The sequence below is a fragment of the Odontesthes bonariensis genome, chromosome 19 (genome assembly GCF_027942865.1).
Source record: "Odontesthes bonariensis isolate fOdoBon6 chromosome 19, fOdoBon6.hap1, whole genome shotgun sequence".
NCBI lineage: Eukaryota > Metazoa > Chordata > Actinopteri > Atheriniformes > Atherinopsidae > Odontesthes > Odontesthes bonariensis.
In genome coordinates, this window is record NC_134524.1 from 5,912,536 (window position 1) to 5,937,116 (window position 24,581).

A 24,581-nucleotide genomic window follows, 5' to 3' on the forward strand; every position below is an offset into this window, starting at 1 on the left:
ACGTTGCTACCAGTTGACACAGGGGACGCACTGCGGAGGCTGGGAGAGCTACAAATAAAAATACCCAATAATTCTGTTATGATAATGAAATCAGGAGAGTAAAAGACACCTGACAGAATATCACACATGTGGAAAGTCATTTAACCCTCATACCTGATTTAAAACAACTTAATTTCTGAAAAGGGACATTTTTGTCCCCTTTTAAAAAGACCTAAAAACATCATATGCTAATATTTTTTTCCACTTTTTTTTCCATAGATCTTTTATTCCACTTCAGTTCTGATCCTAACCACCAAGTTTTCAATTATTTTCAAAAATGTAACCCTTTAAATACTAGTGTATATGAGGTAAACACCAATTTCTGTTAAAAAACACACACAAAAACTGTGTGTGTTTGTGTTAATTTTTTGAAAATAATTGAAACCTTGGTGGTTATAATCAGAACTGAAGTGAAAGAAAAGATTTCTGAAAAAAAAAGTGGAAAAAAATATTAACATATGGTATTTTGGGGATCATTTTAGAAGGTGACAAAATGGCCCTTTTCAGAAATTAAGGAGTTTTTTTTTTTAAATCATGCATTAAAAAAATTAAAAATCCCTAAAAATCAATGTTGTTGCAAATCATTGACATATCCCAGACCATAATTATCCCTACTCAATAATTCCACTTTGCATTCCATATTTTGAAAATACCGACACCTAAAGGCTTCAAATTTGGGCTAAAAAGTTCAAATTGGCATCTAAAGGGTTATTTTTTTTTTAAATAATTGTGTGTTTGAAATTCGAAAAAATAGTCAAAAATGCACAACTGGACCAAATATGATGAGTATCACTGTCTACAGTGTGAAATTAGAGGAGGAAGTACACCCCAAGTGGACAAAAATGTCCCCTATCAGGGATTAGGGTTAAAACACTTTTAGTAATAACAGCAATTACATTTTATCCCCCCATTCAAATACAAAGCATCACATTTACTCACGATATGGGCATTGATCCGTGATTGATCAGGGGCGATGAGCCTCCAGCTGAAGTGATCGTCTTTTCAAGTAATTCTTTCCAGCTGTAACACAAATATCCAGTGTTACTAACATACACTCAGGCATAAAATGAGTTTCTGGGAGTTAAAGACAAAAGGGGATAAGGAGATGGAGATAGATAGATAGAGAGATAGAGAGATAGAGAGATAGATAGATAGATAGATAGATAGATAGATAGATAGATAGATAAGTACTTTATTCATCCAAATTTGGGAAATTATTGTGTTGCAGCAGCGTACAGTATAAAAGATATGTAAACAATTAAAGTAAAAACAAGCAAATAGAATATATAGAATTAGAATAGACATAGAATTAAAATAGAGAATAAACATTAGCTATATACAAATCTACAGTATGAAGAGTAGGGTAAATAATAATAGTAATAATAATAATAATAATAATAATAATAATAAACAACATCAGTAAACTAAATAAAAACAGATTTGTACATTTAACAATAAAGGTAAAAATAAATTTAACTGAGCAGACTGAACCAATAAAAAATATAGGGTATATGGATAATTTACATTATATTGTACTATGATGATATTTGTGCAAATGTTATCAGTGCAAAATGAGCAGTTGTGCAAATGCTCATTGTTATTGTGAATGACAGCAAAGGGGCGTACGTGTTTTTCTCTGATGATGACCCCGCCATCAGCTCGTAGATCTGCCTCTCTGTGGTGCTGATGATGTACAGAGCTTTGTTGTCTGCAGAGAAACAACAGGATGTGAATATCTAAGATCCTAAAATAAATCAATAGATAAGCAAATTTCCAATCTAAATTTCAATTTTGCCACGTTGAACAACACATCTGGAGTACCTGTAGCTACAGGCCGGACAAGCAGCGAGTCCAGTTTCACCAGAGGGCTGAATGAGGTCTTGCTGTCCCCGCTGCCTCCTCCCAACCAGCGGGACGGATATCGCAGCTGCAGCCGATCGTCAGGGCCTCTTTGAAGAAGGACCAAGCAGTCTGACAGCAGCAGGGCTTGGATCTCTGCAGGAGGAGCCCAGAGACACATTTCAGCACCAGGCCCAACTTATGAGAGTGCACAGATCGCCACTCACGATACCCACCTATCTGTTTATCTTTGTTGATCTTCCAGACCAGAGGACCTTCATGAATCATTCTCTTTGTGGTGAGGTCCAGAGTCTGAGACAGAGGCGTAAAAAACAAGTTCAGACTTATTCGCAGCCGTCCTTAACCAGAATAAAAGAAGTTAAAAACAAAAAAAAAACCTTGAATTGAGGGGCAGCGTCCAGTCTGCGCTGGTACTGGCTGAGGCGCTGGCGGTGTTCCGTTTCCCTGACGTCCTCATTGACAACCTGCAGTATCCCTCGGCAACAAGCCTGCGCCCGCTGAAGTGAGGGAAGGTCAGAGGAACTGGCTGCAGGGGACAAAAAAAAACAAACAAATGATATCTTTCCTCAGTATAACACGACTCTTTTGGCACAATTTCTGTCCCGTGCGATTGCTGGTTTGCATCATATTGGTTTGCTGCACTGGAAAAAAATCTAAATCTTACCAAGTATATTTTTCTCATTGAGTGTCTCATTACACTTGATATAAGACACAACTGCCTAACAAGTACAATTTCAGCCAGATATAGGGACTTGTTTTAATACAATACATCTGGAATATCTTGTTAAGTGAAAAAGTCTTGAAAACATCTTGTTTTGAGTCATATTTCATATGAAACAAGCTTTTTTTTTTCATTTGAAGAGGTTTTTAAGCTAATTTCAAGATCAGTTTTATCTCAAAAGTCCTAAATATCACATCTTATTTCAAGAAATCTTGACAAGCCGATTTTCACTAGGTCCATTGGCAGATTTTTTTGCTTATTTCAAGCAAAAACGTCTCATATTTGTTGTTTTTTTTACTTATTTTTGGAGGGGCATTTTTTCCAGAGTGACTCCTCACCCTCTGTGTGTTTGATGATGTTGTCCAGCAGCAGTGGGTACTTGGTGAGTCTCTGCATCTCAGACACCAGCAGGTCTTTGAGCTGCAGCCTCCGGCACTGAGGACTTGCCTCACACTCCTGTGAAGAGTTAGGCAAAGTTAAGAGACAAAAACAGCTGTAAAAATGGCTGCCAACACGTGTAGCTGATGTTCGCTGTGTGACAGAAGAGTTTGATGCACCTGGATGAGGTGAGCGAAGCGAGGGTCTTTCCTCTTTTTGTTCTTGATGAGCTCCAGAGCCTGAGACTGCTGGCAGCAAAGCTGCGACGCTTGCTCCTGAAACTCGTCTCCGGCAGCGTCTTCAAACTAAAAACACACGAAATGTGCTTCAAATAAACATCGCTCACGTCAGAAATTGTGGTGAGAGGGTGAAAACAGAAACTCAGAGCTCACCCTGGTCACCATAACATCGCCGATGTCCTTCACTATGTGAGTTTCTCGCCGCTTCTTCATCGCTTCGCATAGACTTGCTGCAGAAAAGTGACACGACATTAGGACAGAAACAAAAAAAGCCCAAACAACATGTTTCCAGAGTTCCTGTTACAGGGCCAACAGGAACCTTACCTTATGTCATATCAACAACACAAGATCTAAATAACCACGGTCATTTTAAATGTTCCTAGGGTGCACTCAGAGCTCAGTAAAAACTGCTTTTATAATAATAATAATAATAATTTATTTATATAGCACCTTTCATACACAAAATGTAGCTCAAAGTGCTTTACAAATAAGATCAATATACAAAGTAAATAAAGTAAAAGAATTAAAAGAATAACAAAATAGAGTACAATGGAATATGTTACGGGGGGGGGGGGGAGGAAACGGATATAAATTAAAGATAAAGTACTAAAATAAGAAAAAATAATTTACCAATAAAATAGAGAAACAATAAATGTAATATATAAATAGTAATAATAATAATAATAGAATTTATAAAACTAGTAGAAGGCGATATATATACACACACACACACACACACACACACAGGTAGAGAGTTCCAGATTTTTGGTGCATAAAAACAGAAAGCAGCTTCACCCGTCTTTTTATATTTCAATTTAGAAACATTTAATAAAGTAGCACCTGATGATCTTAGAGCTCGATTTGGAACATATTCTGTGAGTGGTTCTGAAATGTACGGAGGTGCTAATCTATTCAGAGATTTAAAAACCGGTGAGAGAATCTTAAAATCTATTCTGAAAGACACACAGGGAGCCAGTGTAGTGAAGCTAGAACAGGTGTGATGTGTTCTCTCTTTTTAGTGCGGATTCTAGCAGCAGCATTCTGAATCTAATCTGTCAGTAGTAGGTTTTGGGAGCCCAGTAAATAGCGCATTACAGTAGTCAAGTCGTGAGAAAACAAAAGCATGGATCAGTTTCTCAGCATCCTTCTGTTTGAGGAATGGTCTAACCCGTGTAATATTTCCTAAGTGATAGAATGCTGTTCTAGTAACATTTCCAATGTGAGGTTTTTTCTCCCCCAAAGGTCATCAAGAACGACTGAGCTCCAAAATGTCACCAGATTACAAACCCAGCACACTTTTAAAGGATTTTAAAGATGTTTTAGGAACTTTCTGAGGACGTTTGGAGCCGTTTTATGTGGTTTTATTAGTGGAAATGCCGTATTAAGCTGCATTCTTGGCCAGGACTTCTGGTTTTATTCCATTTTCTTCCTGAACAAAGGAAATAGAGTAAAAAATAAAATTGTAGCCGTTGTAAAAACATGCCGTTTCTGTCAGAGGAGAAACTGTGCATGCAGACGTCTGTCAGTCCCTCTCGAGCTACAGATTAGCTACGAAACATGGAGTATTGTGCTTTAGACTACATCGCAGAGGATAGAAGAAGAGCAGAGGCTTCACTCTTTCCTTGTTCATCCAGCTCAGATATAGAGCACTTGATAGAACCAAAGCAGAAGTTAGTTTAAACTGCGCTGTTATTTATTAATTTAATATCGCCACCTGCTGGGTTCCTGTGGAAAGCTGAGCTCATATCACATAACACACCTCTGCTGTGAGTGTCTGTCCATCAATGTGTACTCGAGGCATTATTTGTGGGTCAATGGCTGCAACACGCTACGTCGTCACGGCTCAAAATGAAGGTCCAGAACACATATTGACTCTGTGAAGCTGCAGTTATGACTTCTTCTTGGTATTTACTTCAGTTATTATCATAACCCTAGCAACACAGAGGAGTGAATACACACTGACTTAAAGCACGACTCACTGCAAACAGAAACACATGCAGATGATTGAAGATGATCGGGCTGTCATATACAAATACTATCAATATGCAGCTTAACTCTATTTTAGTGTCTTATTTCATGTCTTTATGAGTTTTACTTTTGTGGTGTTGGTGCTTTTAACTGCAGATCTGACATGTGACCTCCGAGCTGTCTGCATGCTGTGCTCACAGCAAATAAGTCCATGACCTGAATGTCCAAAGATGCTGATCGAGTGACACAGTGGAGTCAAACCGTAGTAAAAGAAGGGGGTGGGATGAGCGATGGACAGATAACATTTCTGATTTCTCTCATCCAGCTTACATACAGGCTTACGGAAACAGTTCAGAGCCGATGGCTCAAATAACAGAGTATATAACCGCTGCGACAGGCCAAAGAAACTCAACACTGTGAATGTTGTATCAGTTATCACATTAAAAAACAACAAACTGGCCCCCATATGTCAAGAAAACATTCATCCAAAGTCTGAAAATAGATACAAACTGTGCATTTTTTATTCATTTCTTTATAAAACAGACTCAGACTTTCCAGGAATGGTAAATGGACTTAGTCCGTTACATTTACTTGAGTAAGTTTTTGAAAAAATTATACTTCTAGGAGTAATTTTAAAATCATATACTTTTTACTTTTACTTGAGTAGATGTGTGCAGCAGAAACTGTCCTCTTACTCGGCTACATTAGGCTACAATGAGCTGGTTACTTTTCTTCTTACCTCTTTGGTATTCTACGCCTCATTATTTTTATCCCCCCGCGTACGCCTCATTTTAATGTTTTATTCTGACAGACTTCCGCCAAAGGCTCTACCACCTGACTGTGTTCCACCAATCAGACGTAGCCGTGCAGTCTGGTCACGTGACCATACTCAATCTCAGCGGCGGGACGGGTTAGCTTTAGCATTAGCAGTCGTAGCAAACAAACAAAGAAACAGATGAAAAATGTCAGAACCAACGGTGGGAAATGAAGACGCAGACGAGGCCTCATACTGAAAGCATGTTTACCTTACAAAGAGTGAGAAACAACAGCTACGTTATGTGTCTTCTGTGTCAACCAAAACAAACGCACATTTCAGCAGAAACTCAACATCTAACTTGAGGAAACATGTAGCGCTAAGTTTCCTAAATTCGTTTTTTTAGGCAAATGTTTTTTTTAGGTTACATATGGGTTCCATATGTTTTAAACATTTCCTAAGTCTCTTTTATTTTTTATTGAAGTACTTGAATTTACCTGGATTATTTTAATTTAAGCTATTTTGTAATTAATTAATTCATTTTAATTCATTTCATCAATTGGATGAACTCAAATTTGCCTAAAGATGATTATTTAGTATTTTTGTCTGTCTTGATTGAATGCTTGTGTTAACAAATAAATCAGACGTTACTCAACAGTTACTCAGTACTTGAGTACTTTTTTCACCGAGCTCTTTTTTACTCTTACTCAAGTACTTTTACTTGAGTACAATTTTTGGCTACTCTACCCACCTCTGCGCTCTTGCTCCGGAGCTGCAGCCGCCCCTAACTGACATATAAACACGAGACATACATCCACTCAAGACAGGAAGAATCACCGTGAAGTTGGTAGACTTGGGGCAGATTCGGGAAGATGCAGGCCAGCTCTTCAGAGTTCAGCACAGACCTCATCTTCTGGAAAAAAACCTTGTCCAGCACCCGCAGGGTTCTCAGGTGGGACACCTCAGTGGTGAACAGCTCTGCGTGTAAAAAGGAGCGGGAAATCAGCGCACATCTGGAGAAAGTACCACGTTTTGATAACGCAAAAAGATCCTATGGAGTAGTACCGTATATGACGGCCTGTCTGTCCACCTCCCTCGTGCTGAGCGTTGCGAGGAGCTGAGGAGGAACCGTGTCCTGCCAGTTCTGACCGTCGCACACTTCCTCCTCCAGCGCCGCAGCATCTGGCAGCAGCGCCAACGGTGAGTCCACGCTCCTGGCACATCGATTAAAAAGCACAAGAGGACATGGAGCAGCGTGGGCACAGACACATGCAGTGATGGACAGATGGAAGCAGAAAACGACCATGAATGTATATTATTTTCAACCAAGGAAAACGTTACAAACCAAATCTCATTTTATACGTTTAAACGATACTAAAAGCTGAGATTTTGTTAGTTCTACTTGAATGTCTACCATCTTTACTTCCGTTTCCTGTCATATTGACCTCATTACTAGGGATGGGAATCAAAACCAAGAACCGGTTCCCAGTGTTTCAATTCCTTGGAATCGTTTGGCGATTTTGCAAACGATTCCCTCATCGATTCCAGTGGGCACGAATGACGTCACCACGCAAACGTTGCGTGGCGAGTCCAGTGCAGCCAGCAGTCAACAGTAAACATGGCGCCCAAGCGGTACAAACGCTCGAAAGTTTGATTACACTTCCCTAAAAAAGACGACAACAGGGCAACTTGCAAAGTGAATATTTCACCAAAGGGAGGAAATACTACCAACATGCAATAACTATGAATGAATGAATGATTAACGTCGGTGAATTTGAACCCAGCAACGTTAGCAACTTTAGCATATCCTCGGCTAACACTGCAGGTCACTAACTAACTAACACTGCCTATCATGTTAGCGCCATTTGCCTCATTGTAAAAGCTGCTGTTAGTAACGGTTAAGGTTAAATGAATGCCTTCTCAGGCATTACATTTAGATGAAATCATGAGACAGAGCCTGACTGGCTCAGAGCCAGAGGCTGGTGGTACTACCCCCAGTTCACCTCTACCTCCAGCTTCTCCTTTCACCAGAGCAGGAAGAGTTAAATTACCCAGGCCAGGATAGACCAATGTGGACCTCACCGTTGTTGGGTTTGTAAGGTCATGACTCGTGTTACTTCTAAACTAAACAAAGTTGATGCTGATCGACCGGTTTGTTGTCCTTTTCCTCCAAATGAGAATCGATAAGGGAACCGATAAAGAACCGAATCGTTAAGCAGAATCCAAAATGGAATTGGAATCGTAAAAATCTCATCAATTCCCATCCCTACTCATTACTACTCATCACTCACTGATCTTCTGTGGGGACAACATGGTAACGTACCTGCGTCTCGACCGGGGAGTGTATGGGGGTGTAGGGTTCTCTAGAGACCTGAGTTTGAGAGAGTGGAGACAAAGATGGCATGAAGACTTTTATTCACGGGGAGTGCTTATTCAATCACTTGCACATCAGGCCCCCGCCTGCAGGCTGAAGCCCCCCAGCTGTTAACAGAAATGGGAACAAGTACCGAGCAGAGCTGCTGGATGCAGATGACGAGGCGCTGTGCTGCAGCAGCCGGAGGCCTGACTGCTCCTTCTCCTCCCCACAGTCCTCCATGTCCACATCGCTACGAGAGCGTGGGACGGACTCGGCTCCTGAGGCGGCGCCCCGCCGACGGCCTTCTCCGTGAGCCTTTAACGACTCGCTGCGAGCCAGACGTGTGGAGGCGGTAGGACTGTTAGAGAGAAGTCTGTTAGAATCATCACTGGAAAGAGGTCCTACGTGCTGATTCTACAGCAGATGAGTAGCCACCTGTCCATGCCTTCCTCTCCCAGGCTGCTGGAGGAGAGATGCTGGGGGTCTGCAGCGTCACCACCCTCCTCTCCCGGTGTGTCTGTGTGATTTTCAAACTGCTGAATGATATTCCTCACATTGCCAGGACGAACTGTACAGACAGTTATTTATTTATATTCTTTTAATGTACAGTAGAGTAAAAAAAGAACACTGAGTAGAAAGGGTTGAACAAAACGCACGGGGAATCTTCAGACCACATGCATTCACAGAAGAGTGACTTGAAGTTTGATTTCAGTGAGGAGAAAAGAAAAGAAAACACAAAAAATATATACCTTCGGTGGGTGACAACGGGACATGGAATGCTAAAAAAAAGCCAGAAAGGACCGAAAGGAAATCAGAATGAAAAGAAACAATGAAAATTCAAGAAATCAATAAACAAATAAACATGGAAAGCAACAACATGGCAAACAAAGATCCAAAAGAAATCAATATCATCTGACAGATACAACCAGAGGGAGAGTCGTGTGTGTGTGTGTGTGTGTGTGTGTCTGAGGTGCATCAGTTTGCCAGTCCTATGAGCCGTTAACGACCTCTAAGAGACTTGTTTGCATTTCAGATACTGAAAACATACAGATGAGAGCTGCCAGCTGAGTAAATTAAGTCCTTTCTTCCCCACTTCTGTGTAAAGAGACGTGTGTGTGTGTTGAATTTTACTTGATTGAGATGTGATTCTGGGTTTGCTGATGATCTTCAGAATAGGATTTCTCTTTTTCTCCTCTCCATCTTTCTCTTTCTTGGTTCCACTCAGCTGTGAAAACACGGAGCATGAAGTCATGAAACGCAGTCACGTGTCTTGTATGATGTAAACCTCCTTTTCATTCACCGATTACAGTCAACGCGTTAGATCCTGCTGCTCGAGAACCACGTGGTGTTTTAGACTTTTGTTATTCCTGTTGTTGCCGACGTCAGAAAGACACAAACAACGCGATGGAGAATGCTCCGTTGTGCATCTCGTTTGTGCAACAAGCAGCTCATCACAGACCAAATGTAGAGGGACGTAGCTTCATCTGGCTCTGCGTTCTCCATCTTTCTCCAATGCCTGAGTTTTATTCGATTCATTCACCGCCATATATCCAAGGATAATTACCCTTGCTCAACTCGTTCTTATTGTAATTAAGTCAATTATCTGATCCTTTCAGTGCCATGTGACCCCACTGAGTGTGAACATCAATCAATCACATGACACACTAATGCTAGCTTTCACTGATGATATGAGATCAGTATCGAATGGGTGACCTTAAACCATAAAACTGAAGCTAGAGAGGGAAACATCTCCATGTGAGCAGCAGGGAGATGAGCAACAGCTCAGCTTCAAAAATACATGCACCCTTAAAGCTATGGTAGGTAATCCTAGAGAGCTAGAAAGAGAGCTAGCAAGATTCAAAAGATGCTAATTGTGCAACGTGTCAACGTTTTCTGTCCACAGTAGTGAAATCTACTCAAACTAAGTGCACTTCCTGCCCCACACACACACGAGCCCCTCTCTGCTTAATGCAAATGCATATGATCAAGACACAGTCTCTGTAAGAACTGTCGCCAACTCGGTTTAGCTACTTTTTGACGTCTCTGCAGAAACTCGCAGCACATGCAGCCACTTTTTCAGCAAACCTTCATTACTTTCTGTGCAACACCACCTTGTCCCTAGCGCTGCTCCTCTCTGCTTCGAGCACAGAGACGGAGCCCCCATGTCGCTGCATTACAGATAAAAATACAGACTTAAATGTGGCAGCTTGGTGGAAGTAAATAAGTAGAAATTATACTGTTAGTAAGCAAAGGGTTTACAGTAAGATACGGTTGTAATGTACCAAACCCTCCTCCATGCCACAGCAGACCCACCTGCTTTTCTAAAGCAGCAGACTGCAGTTTCGTCTTACCTTTTTTGTCTTTAAGAAAGCAAGCCACTTCTCCTTCTCTGTGCTCAGACCAGGGAAGACCTTGGAGTCTCTCAGCTTGATGCCAGAGTGACGCAGGTAGAGGAGCACGGCTGATGCCAGAGGAGAACTGAGGGAGGGGGAGGAGGCATAAAGAACGGGACAGAACAAACACGGGGAGAGGGGAGCAGAAAAGGATCATCCATGACAAACAAGCAAAGACGAGGTGTGCGTTCCACGTTAGCAAACAGCTCTGACAGGTGTTGCTGCTCAGTTAGATGCTTCTTTTACCTTCTGTCTTCTTCGTGCTTTGATCTGGAACAGAAAAAACAAACACAAAAAGGTCGCTGATTCTCGTGGCAACAAATCTTTTAAAGAGACATCCAGTTTAGTTCCTCAACATGAAATCCAGCTCATTCAGGCGCAAACACCGGTGTAAGAAACAGAAGGTTGTGCCTCAATCATGTGACAGGACCTTCCCGGTGTGTGTAAAGTCAAAAGAGCGACTGTCACGTGGTTTCAAGGGTTTGCGTCTTGGGTGATGACCTTTGTTATGATAGCTTCAGGGAGCTCCTTGTGATTTTCTGTAACAACTCTTTTATTGGACTCTTTAAAACTGACACCGTTGCCAGGCAAACCTGGCACAACAGTCTCACTGTAGGTGTGTTAATATTCCGTTTGTGAGCGCAGACCTAAAACAGCGACAGGTTTTCTTTTTTTACAAGAAAAAAAACAACATGCAACAGCAGTATCTGTGTGAAGTCACAGGCTTACAATATCTCCCAGAGGGCGGTGACCTGTCTGTCCACCACCTGTCTCTCTTTCACTGGGTCTCCATCCAGGTGCTGCAGGTCCCCTTCTCCAAACAGGGAGCCAAGACCCATCATCTGCTTGTTCCTGTTAGGACACACACATCCAAGTTTAACAAAGAGGGAGATCCCGATTCTCCCATTTCTGGTTCCTATGGTGAAAACAGTGACCACAAGTGCAGAGATCTGCCAACAATAAAACTTTCAAACCTGACACTTCTACCCTGATTCGTCACAGCTATGTCACAGCTTGCTCTATAGCAGAGATACTCACTATTTTTTCCACAAGAGCCACATTGGCAGCAAAATCAAGGGAAGAGCCACTTTTACGACAACATACTAAGTTCCCTTTTGCAAATATGCATTTCTACATATAAAACATCCCACAAAAAAAAAAACAACACAGCCAATACATTTTCAATTCAGACCACATTTACCTTACCAAGCGATTGTGAGGTGTGACTTTTTCGGAAAATACAATTTTGTGATGCAAATGTATTACTCTTTTGAATGCATATTCTTTTCAGAAGCAAACCACTTTATTTTAAAAGCCCCAGCCAACTAGCCGGACTACTTCCCTCACCGCCAAAAAGAGGCTGTAACTCGGCTCACAGGACGCAGCAGGGGGTAAGAAAATGTTCATAAATGATATCACTAGTTTGGGATGTCGTACAGCTTCATGTCAAAAGAGGCGAACTATCCATTTAATACTGGGATGAGCGGAAGCTGGCGTGCATGTTCTTGACTTTCTTAATTAAAAACCGATCCATTGTGCCTGCATCTCGCGCCGGCTAAAGGAGCTAGCGTGCTCTGTGGTCAAGTCTGAGGTGGTTTAAGCGGGCTGCGTTGCCAGGTTTAACAGTTCCCCCTTCAGGAAACACCATTAAGCCTTAAATAATACTTAATAAAAAAAAAATACTTAATACTGTGCAGTATTCGCTGTATGTTATTTGAAAAATAATATTGTTAATGTTACCATATTGATATAAGCTACTATGCGAGTGCGAGCCGCCAATTAAAGCTCGAGGAGCCGCATGAGGCTCACGCAATGAGTTTCTCTGCTCTATAGCATCAGGAAGCTCAGTAAAAGAACCTCTTTCAGAGACCACCTGTCCATTCTCCTTAGACTAGTTTGAATTTTAGAACACGCATTGTTAGCTTAACCAGAACAATTTAAAGGCTTAACAAAAAAAGGCTCTACTGAGCTTTTCAAAACTGATTTTCACAAATCTGAGGGCTTAAGATACACCTGAGATCAAAACCAGGTAATAATAATAATAAAAAAAAAGAAAAACAAGGTTTGCCTTAGTGTGACTGTTCAGATCTTTATGCGCCAAGCTGGCAAAGACTTTTTAAGCTGAGAGCTCCCTCTGATGACATCAGAAAGTGTAGAACTGAGGACCCGAGCCAGAACCCCCATCACATCCTTCCAGTTTCCTCTGATGAAGGATATGCAGAAGACCGTCACAGACCGTATGCTTTACCCGGCAGTTGGATGGGGTCTCGTGCTTAATTTTGCACAGATGTTGGAGACATGCTCAGACACAGCAGGGGGCTTTTTGTCCCTGCCGGTTCGTCATGTTTATGTTTATGTTTATGCATTTGGGAGACGCTTTTATCCGAAGCTACTTACAGGTAGGCAGGTAAGGTGAGGGGGTATTTCCTAAGGACCCCAACTTGCCCTCTTACCCTCTTACACCATCTAGTCTGTTTGGTGTCTAAGAGCCCGTAAAGCAAACAGTCTGTGGGTTCTCAGACTAAATGTTTGCAGCTTTACACATGAAAGCAGAAGTAAGAAGTTGCTCATTAAAAGTGTTTCAGTCTCCGATTTCTTTGTCCGTGTGTATTCTGTCTCATCAGAGGTCTACTTTAGATAGGAAAAACTGACCTTTTAGAGTAAAAACTCAGTATTACTGTCCATCGAATATAACAAACGAAGAAAAACGCACCTGTAGTCCTGTATCTGATCCTGGATGTCCGGCAGCACCTGCTGCTGCAGCTCAGAAAGAGGTCCCCTGATGTCCTCCTGGGCATGAAGTCGACTTTCTGCTGGGTCAATGGAGGGTTCATCAGTGGGGAAACTTGATCATAATCTATAGCCGCTTTCGGACAGAGCCGTTTTAAGAACGCAGTTATCAGAACTGTCCTAGTCGAATTTCGTTCTGATAACTGTCCTTCCCCAGCGGAACTGTTTCAGTCTGCATTCGCACATGAGTCGGGACCAGGTCGGGACTGATGCGCCGCGCGCAGCCGTCTGCGTCAGTGACGTGTTACTTTAGCCGTTTAGCGCCACATTCAACAACAAAACAAAACAAAACAAAACCCGGTAAAAGTAAAGAGAGACGAAAAAACACCACAAAGAAGCTAATATGGAGAGCGGGGAGGCCACCGTGTTCATGGTCTGCATGATGGTGATATTAATCATGGACGATCACATCAGGCGTCTAATATCGAGGCTGGAAGAGCGCACAGAGAGAGTCAGGAGACGATACTTTTTCATTTCATTAAGTCAGAAAGGAGAGCAGAGCGCCGCAGACAAAGGAGACAACGTGTAAGTTTAACTTATTAAACACGTGCCGGTTGTGTCCGTGTTGTATGAGTAAACATTTCAGCCGTGACAGCATGACATGGGGCGTAGCTACCGACCACCACACACCTCCGTCAGATGCGTTCTATAGAACCATGAAAAGACCCGACCTCGGAGAAGGAGCTGAAATGGTTATAGGAACTAAGGGAGAAAGCCCCGAGTTCCTGTATGTCCGAATGCGGGAGAAAACGGCCCCGCGGATTAAAAGGTTATTAGAACTGCCAAAGGTTCCTACAGTCCGAAAGCGGCTTTTGAACAATCACTGCAAAAAGTAGCTTTGGGGTGTCTTACCAATATCTGTGAGATACTCCTCTCGCACTTTGATTTTCAGGGTCTGTAACGGAAAAGAAAAGTCTGAATTGCAATGTTTTAATAAGACACTTTCTATATCTGACAGAATCCACTTCAGCTGTTAACGAGAGTTAAAGGGGAACTGCGGTATTTTCAACATTAAGCCTCTTTTCTGAGTCGTCTGCAATGTTTTAGAACCCCACTCACCGCTTTTTTGATGTTTACTGCTGTCTCCGGTATTTGCCTAATTGTGATTCATCTCAACCTGCTTCAGAACGGCAAGTCATGTGCATGTCCAAAAAGGTCCGTAAAAGCACCATAAATGTCCGTTTTCAAAATCATCAACTCACCGGAGTGGTTACTGGTGTGCACTGGTAATCCATATCAAATTTCGTTGCGAAAAGTTGCTTCTGTCGTGTTTTATTTGGCAGCTCGTTCATGCTCGCACTATTTTCTTAGCGGTGGCGGAGTAATATCAACGAACATCCAGGACAAAATGTCAAATAAAACACGACAGAAGCAACTTTTCGCAACGAAATTTGATATGGATTACCAGTAACCACTCCGGTGAGTTGATGATTTTGAAAACGGACGTTTATGGTGCTTTTACGGACCTTTTTGGACATGCACATGACTTGCCATTCTGAAGCAGGTTGAGATGAATCAAAATTAGGCAAATACCGGAGACAGCAGGAAACATCAAAAAAGCGGTGAGGGGGGTTCTAAAACATTGCAGACGACTCAGAAAAGAGGCTTAATGTTGAAAATACCGCAGTTCTCCTTTAAGATGATCACTGGCTTCCATTTTTGCAAACTAGCTTTTCGTAATGCTTCTAAGGCAACAAAATGAGTGCAGCATTAACACCCCTACACAGTCCCAGACCAGCCAGTGCTGGGATCAAACTAAAGGAGACATGTAAGCATATGCTAAAGCATGGTACTACATACAGCATCTGGGTCCAGAAAATGGGAGCAGATCTGATGGGCAAGTGCGCGGGCATCTTTAGGACTGGAGCTTAAGTAAGCTTCTACCGACAGGTAAAACAGCTATCAATGAGAAAAAACATGAATAAAGTAAGGAAATATCGATATGTACACACAGCAATGTTCAAAATATACGTTTTTGTTCAGTAAAGTGTCAACAAACTGCAATTAAATACAATTATAGATCATAATTTGGATCAAATTCTTTCACTTTGTATGCACATTTCTTTTAAATCTAGACAAACCAGAGGGTTGGGGTCCAGCAGCTGGGTGAAGACGTATCTCATGAACACGGTCATGTGTGCCGGGCGGGACTTCAACAACTCAATGTCCTGGAAAGGGCCGTCCATCTACGAGAAACAATTAAAGGAGGGAACAGTAAAATGCACTGAATGCAAAACGACTGAATAAAGAGAAAATAGCTTAAAACAGACATCTGAAGTATACCTCATTAAAGGCATAGCCGTCATCTTCTTCATCTTCCTCCTCAGGGCTTATGATCTGAGCCTTTCCACCCTAGAACACACGGGCAGATTTCAACACATCATTTCATTCGGTTTACGAGCAGACATGGAAACCATGACTTATGAATTGAAGATTGAGCCAAAGATCTCTTCAGGCTCACAGATTTTAAACAGCTGGTCTAATCAAAGTAGTGCAACTAGGGATGGGAATCGAAAACCGGTTCTTGTTGAGAACCGGTTCCTTGTGTTTCAATTCCTTGGAATCGTTTGGCGATTTTGCAAACGATTCCCTTATCGATTCCAGTGGGCGCGAACGACGTCACCACGCAACGTTGCGTGGGGAGTCCAGTGCAGCCAGCAGTCAACAGTAAACATGGCGCCCAAGAGTTACAAATGCTCGAAACTTTGATTACACATCCCTAAAAAAGACGACAACAGGGCCACTTGCAAAGTGGATATTTCACCAAAAGGAGGAAATACTACCAACATGCAATAACTATGAATGAATGATTAACGTCGGTGAATTTGAACCCAGCAACGTTAGCAATTTTAGCATGTCCTCGGCTAACACTGCAGGTAACTAACTAACTAACTAACACTGCCTATCACGTTAGCGCCATTTGCCTCATAGTAAAACCTGCTGTTAGTAACGGTTAAGGTTAAATGAATGCCTTCTCATGCATTACATTTAGATGAAATCATGAGAGACAGAGCCTGACTGGCTCAGAGCCAGAGGCTGGTGGTACTACCCCCAGTTCACCTCTACCTCCAGCTTCTCCTTTCACCAGAGCAGGGAAGAGTTCAATTACCCAGGCCATGATAGACCAATGTGGACCTCACCGTTGTTGGGTTTGTAAGGTCATGACTCGTGTTATTTCTAAACTAAACAAAGTTGATGCTAAACGACCGGTTTGTTGTCCTTTTTCTCCAAATGAGAATCGATAAGGGAACCGATAAAGAACCGAATCGTTAAGCAGAATCGAAAATGGAATTGGAATCATAAAAATCTTATCAATTCCCATCCCTAAGTGCAACACAGAAATGAAGACAGGCCGATGAACACAGAAGAACAGAGACACGTTTATGTGTGTCTGCTGGTGATCACTGCCCAGCGGGGTCCGAGTGGAACAATGTACGGCAAACATATGCAGCTGGCGAGCAGCGGGTGAATGAACACGTCAGCCTCACCGTATCAGACAGGGGGTGCACGTCGGAGCTCTGGCGTTGGTGATGGGGGGTCCTGAAGGAAAATGAGGGGGAGGAGTGGGGACTCTCAAAGGCCTGGGAAGGAGGAGGACAAGTAAAGGAGGAGGGAGGGAGGATGCAGTGAATGGGATGAGTGGACAATCACGAGCACAAACACGCACAAACAACCTCGCTGGTTCTGATGAGACGCAACCGTGAGGCCTACCTCCGCGTCTCCTTCGCTCGAGTCCATTGACAATCGGCCTGCGAAAGAAGAGAAACCTTAAAGCCACTCGCTGTTTATTCCATCACGCAGTACATGGCTTCAGATGGCTTTCCCTTGTTTAGACTAATACAATCAGGATTTAGATGATCTTGGAATCAAAGCTGAACTTGAGTTGGAGTTTGATTTAGATGTAAAAAAAACAGACACAAACCTTCTCCTGCTATAATGAAGCTGGTGACCGATTCTGATCGTATTCCCTCCTGAAAAGGCAAGAATAAAACTTGTAACATGAATAGGGTTATCTCATGTGAAGGAGCAGATTTTTAGGAACCAATCAAACAGCACACCCAACAAGTATTAGCAACATCAATGCATTTCCAGGACAGCGTTTTGTCAACCTTAAGCAGGACTTTGATTTTTTGAAAAAGGGTCAACACAAAGTGAGCTTTTCAACAATCATGGAGAGAAAAAGCCAGATCTGCCCACCAGGTCATTCTGAATCTTCACCCGGACTTGATGCGCTCTCCTCTTGGCACTTTCGATTCGCTCTTCCAGTGATGGCGACGGGTTCTTCAGTTGCTCTTCCATCAAGTCCTGCAAATCAGACGAGCGCTGTCTGGTCACCAGCAGCAAAATGAATGAAATCTGGGACAGCTCCCCTGTTTGTGTGTGAGCAAGCGTACCTGCAGTTCAGCTTCTTCCTGCTCCAGCATTTTCCTGAGTATCTGAGTGGCATGTTTTTGCACTTCTGGATCCTACAAATAAACACAAGTTCTTTATCTTCTTCAAACATTGTCATATTTAAAAGGTGCCAAACGTTTTCTGCTATTTACGTGTACTTAGGGCTGGGCTATATGGAAAAAGTCACATCCACTTGAACCCCTTATTTTCCACTGTGCTTATTTGTAGCATGTCTTTCGCAATACATTAAGCTTAGACCAGTTCAAATCCAGACTGAAAACACATCCCTTCCCTGGCCTTCCACCAGCTGAAATGGAGTTCACCTTGGCTTGCTACTGTTATTGTTATTTTATTGCTAATTTTATCTCAAATTTAATTTTTATTTGTGATGAAGTTATTCTTATTGCTTTTTTATTGATGACTCTCTTAATATGTGATGCAGTTGCTATTGTGAAGCACTTTGGTCGGCTGAGGTTGTTTTAATGTGCTATATAAATACATTTTGAATTGAATTGAATAAGCTGCATCTGTAATATCACGACGTCTCTTAGATTTTGCGTCACACGGCGCTGGAGGAAGCAGAGTCTGTTGTCTTCTGCTGCTGCTGCACAGACGTTGTTATCGGAGGAAGTTTAGCACTTGTTCCGGGCTGTGTCAGTAAAAGTTTGCATTCTCTGTGCTCAAGCGGCCGGCGCTGCTTCTGGTGATGAAACGGATTAGCTGTATTCCCCGTCTTTGTCGGAGAACATGTGCTCGACATAATTTGCAGTGCACGCAACTCTGTTTCGTGTCGGACTTCAAAAAACCAAAAATACCTCCACAGCACCGAACTTTCTTATCAGCAACATCATCCCTTATGCCTTGGCCTGCGTCTCCCGTCGTTTCATCAGAGGGAGCACTCATTTTCTGTTTTTATACGGCTGCAGCAGCACAAACAAACACGCCACAACTAGCTGCCGGCACGGCTCTATGCCAGCCACGTGATTGGCTCAGCGCGGCGCTACTCTCGTTGTCATTGGCTATTCGTATTGTCTGTCAAAAGATGGACGAATGTAATCAATGGAAAGGTACAGGGGTCAGACAATGAAACTGAAACACCTGTCATTTTAGTGTGGGAGGTTTCATGGCTAAATTGGACCAGCCTGGTGGCCAATCTTCATTAATTGCACATTGCACCAGTAAGAACAGAGTGTGAAGGTTCAATTAGCAGGGTAAGAGCACAGTTTTGCTCAAAATATTGCAATGCACACAACATTATGGGTGACATACCAGAGTTCAAAAGAGGACAAATTGTTGGTGCACGTCTTGCTGGCGCATCTGTGACCAAGACAGCAAGTCTTCCACGGTATCCAGGGTAATGTCAGCATACCACCCAGACTGTTGCATGCCCAGTGTGAAGCATGGGGGGGTGGATCAGTGATGGTTTGGGCTGCCATATCATGGCATTCCCTTGGCCCAATACTTGTGCTAGATGGGCGCGTCACTGCCAAGGACTACCGAACCATTCTGGAGGACCATGTGCATCCAATGATTCAAACATTGTATCCTGAAGGCGGTGCCGTGTATCAGGATGACAATGCACCAATACACACAGCAAGACTGGTGAAAGACTGGTTTGATGAACATGAAAGTGAAGTTGAACATCTCCCATGGCCTGCACAGTCACCAGATCTAAATATTATTGAGCCACTTTGGGGTGTTTTGGAGGACCGAGTCAGGAAACGATTTTTTAAGCCATTCTTCCTGCAAGAAAAATCCCTCTGACCACTGTGCAGGACTTGTATATGTCATTCCCAAAACGAATTGACGCTGTATTGGCTGCAAAAGGAGGCCCTATACCATACTTATAAATAATTGTGGTCTAAAACCAGGTGTTTCAGTTTCTTTGTCTAACCCATGTTTCATATCTCTATCGAGGAAAAGTTATTCCTCGATCATATATTTAATCTGGATAGCATAGACTCCTTTCATAGTTTGACTAACCTGTAGTGGTTTGGGTCCTGTGATTCTTTGGGAGGGTGTACTGCTTAATCCGGATGGTAAGGGTGGAGGTGGAGGCGGTGGGGCTTCCCCACCCAGAGACGTTCGCTGATTGAGCGTGAGGTCAGTAGGGAGGGGCTCCAAGGGCAAGGAGGCAGATGACGGGGGTGGTCCTTGTAGCGTCAAAGCGACGTACGTTCCAGCTGTGGGTTGATAAAGGAACAAACAATTCGATGAAAGAGGGAAAAAAAGAACGCGTACGCAGTTACAAACATCCATCAGACTCATTTCAAACTCACATTTTATGAGTTTCACCACCTCCTGATGAGACATGGAGGACACCAACGAGCCGTTCACCTGCAAGACACACGGACACACACTTAAAAACAAGAAGAAAACAACACCTGCTCGTTTTAATGTCTGCAAAAGAAACGAGCAAAAACCTTTATGATCCGGTCCCCCTCCTGAACCCCAGCCTTGACTGCTGCCCCACCTGAGGAGGAGTGTAGTCACACGGTCAAACAGAGGAGGGAAGCTTCTTTAAGTCATTCATCACACAATTACAGTAAAAAAAAAAAAATAATCAAATCAAATTTATTTGTATAGCACATTTCATGTGCTATACAAAATAAAAGCATTGCAGCAGGGAGTGGAAGAAGCATTAAAAATACATAAAAGAATATAAAAAAGGGAAGGAAGGATGCCTCATGGCTCACCGCTTTGCATCAGATATCATGTATATATACACACATGTGTGTGTGTGTGTGTGTGTGTGTGTGTGTGTGTGTGTGTGTGTGTGTGTGTGTGTGTGTGTGTACATCCCAGTCTCTACAGAGCAGAATATTGTGAAAAGATTCAGGGAGTTTGGGGAAATCTCAGTGCGTAAATACCAAGGCTTTCCAAGGATTTCTCTGAAAAACTAGAATAGTTTGGAAGGTTTAAATCAATAGTAAACGTGCACCTACTCCAAATGTTGTTGTTTTTTAGCGCATTGGTGACATCAAATTCAACATGTGTTAAATTGTTCTATAAACACGATAAAGTTGATCCGTGATGAACCTGAAAATCATCTGCTTTGTACTTCCTGGAAGAAGGAAAACTTCCTGTGAAACTTTTCTGGAAATAACTCCACAGATCTTCTGTATTTAAGGAACAATAACAGAAAGTTTCTTTTTATGAGCTCTGAACAGAACGCAGGTGAAAACCAAAGAGACGGTGGGGGACACGGGGCCATGAGGTCAGAACAAAGCCCACCATCCTGCTGCTGTGGGCCTGGGAAAATGTGAGGACAGGCCCAGGCTTTGGACTGGCACCTTGTTTGAGAGCTGCATGGAGGCCAGAGGGACAGCTAAAGAGAAGGAAGCTCAGGTAAACCAACTTTTACTCTGCCTTTTTTTGTTTTTTTTGTGACAGCAAAGGCATCACTGTGACACTAACTCATGTATTGAGGCATGTTCAAGTTTAAAAAAAAAAGGTCTTCAGACAAATGATTGTGGTTATTGATTTATGCAACTGTGCTTTGTGTCCACAAAATGCACAGTTGCATAAATAAATACCCATTTCACATATAATGTCGCCAATTTTGCTGAGGTTAGGTGCAGTTTTCTATTCTATTAATTCCTGATAAAAAAGATTTCCATCTCAAGTATTTGCCACTTCTGTCAGAGCATCTTTCTGTGAACAAAAACACAGGAAGAAAGAGCAACTTCTTGTGGCATTTTGTCTCAGTATCCCTCTGAAATACAGGGATAAATTTGTGGTGATTAAGCAAACGCCTCCACTGTGTGGGTGTCTCACCTGGTCGGACGTTCTGCACTAGCTTGACTCTCTCTCCACACACTGTGAAGCCAAAACCAAGCTGGTCCTTTTGCACGACCACACACCTCTGGACAAGACCGGGACCTGGGTAAGAAGGTATAAAAGCTCAGTTTGTGATTCTGAACCGATCCACAAACAGTGACATCAGCCAGCACAGCGTGTCAGTTACTTGTGCTCTCTGCAATGACGTCCGTCGTCTGCTCTCTCTGCTGGCTGGCAGAGGATTTGCGCTCGGAGTCTCCAATTGTCAGACTGCTGAGCCTAGATTTGAGTGATGAGAAACAGAGACCGGGTTAGCTTTGAAATGACGCTAAACGGGGCAATTTAAGAAACATTCCCGAAAGGGCCGTCTGCGATGGAAGAGCTGAGCTCTGAAGGTAATAAGTGAAGGAAAGGAGAGTGCCTGAACAGGAGATGAATGATAGATGATGGAAGAGGGCAAAAAGAAAGGAGAGAAGTTTATAAAGGAAAGCAGAAAATGAGAGGAGATAGAACAGCGGCTGCAATGGGGTCAGACGGGATGGAGTAGAAACAGTGAGAAAATGAGAGTACACCAACAGCAGTAAGTAAGCAGTAGACATGTAAACTCACCAAGCAGCAAAAGGGCTGAAAGCGAAGCGTGACAGAAAAGAACAAGAAACAGATTAAAGGGAAAAGAGGGCAGAGAAAACAGAGAGAAATTCAGAACGAAGAACATTGAGAATTCAACAGGAAGAAACTGACCAACATGGGACTGTTTGAACCATCCTCGTGCCCTCTATACCCTTACAGATTGTAAACACTGAAAGCAGCCACGACTTAAAGGGATAGTTCGCCTCTTTTGACATGAAGCTGTATGACATCCCATACTAGCAATATCGTTTATGAACACCTGCCGATAGCTGCACCTGTTACGGTGTTTGCTGCTCCGTCTGCACTTCGGTCTGCACAGTTTACACAGCCCGTAGTGATATGAAGGGAGAGAAAATAGCGCCAAGCGATTGTGAGGTCTGACTTTTTCTGGAGGGACGATTTTGTGATGCAAATGTATTACTCTTTGGAACGCATATTGTTTTGAGGAGCAAAACGCTTTATTTTTTAAACCCCACCCAACTAGCCGGACTACCTTCATCAACACCAAAACTCGGCTGGAACTCTGCTCACAGGACGCAGCAGGGGGTAAGAAAATGTTCATAAATGATATTGCTAATATGGGATGTCATACAGTTTCATGTCAAAAGAGACGAACTATCCCTTTAATGGGACAAATTTATCTGATGGTGTATGACGCAGGAACTCAGTGCAAAGTTCTAATATCGAAGAGGTCTTATACACCCCGCCCACGCGCTCATGTCTCCTCCCAGCGGCAGCGGCGGGGAAAACAACTGCTCTTAAACACACCGCAGAGACAACAATATAAACGTGCACAAAAGGATGCAACTACAGAGCAGGAGCCTATAAGTTATTCAGGAAGGTAAAAAAAAAAACGTCAACAAAACAACATTAGTATAAAAATCAGCTCATTAGCTCAGTTATAGGCCGTTTGAAAGTGTTCAGCCTTAAAAACGCGTCGTATGGATTGCTTTGTACAAGCATGCTTTCATTAAACACTTTAAACACCGAACAGAACAGGGTTTAAATTCTATAACGTACTGAAGTGTTTGTTCATTACGAAGAACAGCCAGTCAGAGAGATCTCTCTCCCCGCTCAACCCGACAGCGATTCAACAGAACGGATTGGCTGAAAAAAACCCGATTGGATCTGGCAGAAGCTTACTTCTCTACGGCCGATTGTCGGCTTGGTGTCCAACAGCCCTAAAGACTGACTTCACCAACCAACTCTCACAGGGGCAGGACTATTAACTGTTCAATGTTTGAGGCGCATTGTTTTCCATCTAAAACACAGAGAGAGCCTCTGGACAACACTGACGGTCGTTAGAGTGGACAGACAATGCCAAGCAATGGGGGGAAAACCAGTTTTCTCATCTGATAGTAAAGGTAACATCAGCATGAAATGTCTCCCGTTGGGTACAGGCACAGTTAAAGAGCTGCAACATGCCTACCAGGAGCATTTTGAAGGGAGGAATCTACTAACTGACACGAAGAAGATGCCAAATTATAACTAAATCTTGAAATTTCTCCTGAAATTACCAAAGACGGAAATAAATAACATCACTATAAGCCAACGAGCGACACAACGAAGTTTTTTTCCAATACGTTAACAATTAGTTGGTGCCTCATAACAGTCGCACAGATGAGCTCACAGTCTGACCGGACAGCTTCTCTGACGTACATTTTGTGGACAAAACGTCCAAAGCAAGGCTGTACATTTTGGATAAATTGCTCTCCCTGGATTCAAGCAGGTCTTTTACGAAAGGAGATATCACAGTGAGCATAAATAAGCCTAAATCCCTCCAAAGAGTTCCTGTGTAACACACACAAAAGGGAGACATACTGGTAAAGATGCCCGTATCGAATTCTATGTTGAAGAGAACGACGCAAGCTGGACATCAAGAATCAAACTGTGCGTTTTATGTCTTCGGTCACTGCAGCAGTCATATTTTAGGCTAAGTTTGGGAGCTGGCCCACCTTTTAGGGCAGGGATGTCCACATCCGGTCCTCGAGGGCCGCTGTCCTGCAGGTTTTAAATGTTTCCCTGCTTCAACAAACCTGATTCAGATCACTGCATCATTAGCAGGCTCGTGCAGAACTTCACAATCTTTTGAAGAGATCCGTTTCATCTGAATCAGGTGTGTTGAAGCAGGGAAACATCTAAAACCTGCGTGACAGTGGCACCCGAGGACCGGATGTGGACATCCCTGTTTTAGGGGGTTCGCTTGTTTAATGGGAACGAAGCTTTCCCACTGATATCACAGTTTGTTTTAATCGGTTTAAAATGCGAACACACGCAAAGA

General features: G+C 42.7%; 1 protein-coding gene across 5 annotated transcripts in view; it reads right to left on the minus strand.

Moving 5' to 3' along the window:
- The window catches only part of arhgef11 (Rho guanine nucleotide exchange factor (GEF) 11), a 35,583-nt gene that overhangs the window by 8,705 nt on the left and 2,297 nt on the right, over nucleotides 1-24,581 (minus strand). For 2 of the 5 annotated variants that reach the window (XM_075451870.1, XM_075451866.1), the window contains exons 2-35: nucleotides 21,858-21,949; nucleotides 21,668-21,772; nucleotides 20,314-20,363; nucleotides 20,170-20,227; nucleotides 19,874-20,073; nucleotides 17,893-17,964; nucleotides 17,696-17,803; nucleotides 17,421-17,469; nucleotides 17,210-17,247; nucleotides 16,987-17,079; nucleotides 15,782-15,850; nucleotides 15,580-15,684; nucleotides 15,299-15,397; nucleotides 14,351-14,393; nucleotides 13,422-13,518; nucleotides 11,438-11,560; nucleotides 10,955-10,978; nucleotides 10,667-10,793; nucleotides 9,447-9,540; nucleotides 9,065-9,094; nucleotides 8,751-8,883; nucleotides 8,467-8,673; nucleotides 8,283-8,330; nucleotides 7,025-7,173; nucleotides 6,797-6,937; nucleotides 3,391-3,467; nucleotides 3,178-3,303; nucleotides 2,959-3,076; nucleotides 2,277-2,425; nucleotides 2,115-2,190; nucleotides 1,861-2,034; nucleotides 1,666-1,747; nucleotides 979-1,059; nucleotides 1-48 (exon numbers count right to left, since the gene is read on the minus strand). The exon at nucleotides 1-48 is cut by the window's left edge and continues 8 nt beyond it. In XM_075451870.1, the coding sequence (XP_075307985.1) occupies nucleotides 1-48; nucleotides 979-1,059; nucleotides 1,666-1,747; nucleotides 1,861-2,034; nucleotides 2,115-2,190; nucleotides 2,277-2,425; nucleotides 2,959-3,076; nucleotides 3,178-3,303; nucleotides 3,391-3,467; nucleotides 6,797-6,937; nucleotides 7,025-7,173; nucleotides 8,283-8,330; nucleotides 8,467-8,673; nucleotides 8,751-8,883; nucleotides 9,065-9,094; nucleotides 9,447-9,540; nucleotides 10,667-10,793; nucleotides 10,955-10,978; nucleotides 11,438-11,560; nucleotides 13,422-13,518; nucleotides 14,351-14,393; nucleotides 15,299-15,397; nucleotides 15,580-15,684; nucleotides 15,782-15,850; nucleotides 16,987-17,079; nucleotides 17,210-17,247; nucleotides 17,421-17,469; nucleotides 17,696-17,803; nucleotides 17,893-17,964; nucleotides 19,874-20,073; nucleotides 20,170-20,227; nucleotides 20,314-20,363; nucleotides 21,668-21,772; nucleotides 21,858-21,949 (3,285 nt within the window). The remainder of the gene's footprint in view (nucleotides 49-978; nucleotides 1,060-1,665; nucleotides 1,748-1,860; nucleotides 2,035-2,114; nucleotides 2,191-2,276; nucleotides 2,426-2,958; nucleotides 3,077-3,177; nucleotides 3,304-3,390; nucleotides 3,468-6,796; nucleotides 6,938-7,024; nucleotides 7,174-8,282; nucleotides 8,331-8,466; nucleotides 8,674-8,750; nucleotides 8,884-9,064; nucleotides 9,095-9,446; nucleotides 9,541-10,666; nucleotides 10,794-10,954; nucleotides 10,979-11,437; nucleotides 11,561-13,421; nucleotides 13,519-14,350; nucleotides 14,394-15,298; nucleotides 15,398-15,579; nucleotides 15,685-15,781; nucleotides 15,851-16,986; nucleotides 17,080-17,209; nucleotides 17,248-17,420; nucleotides 17,470-17,695; nucleotides 17,804-17,892; nucleotides 17,965-19,873; nucleotides 20,074-20,169; nucleotides 20,228-20,313; nucleotides 20,364-21,667; nucleotides 21,773-21,857; nucleotides 21,950-24,581) is intronic. The other 3 variants (XM_075451868.1, XM_075451869.1, XM_075451867.1) reach the window with 3 other exon arrangements.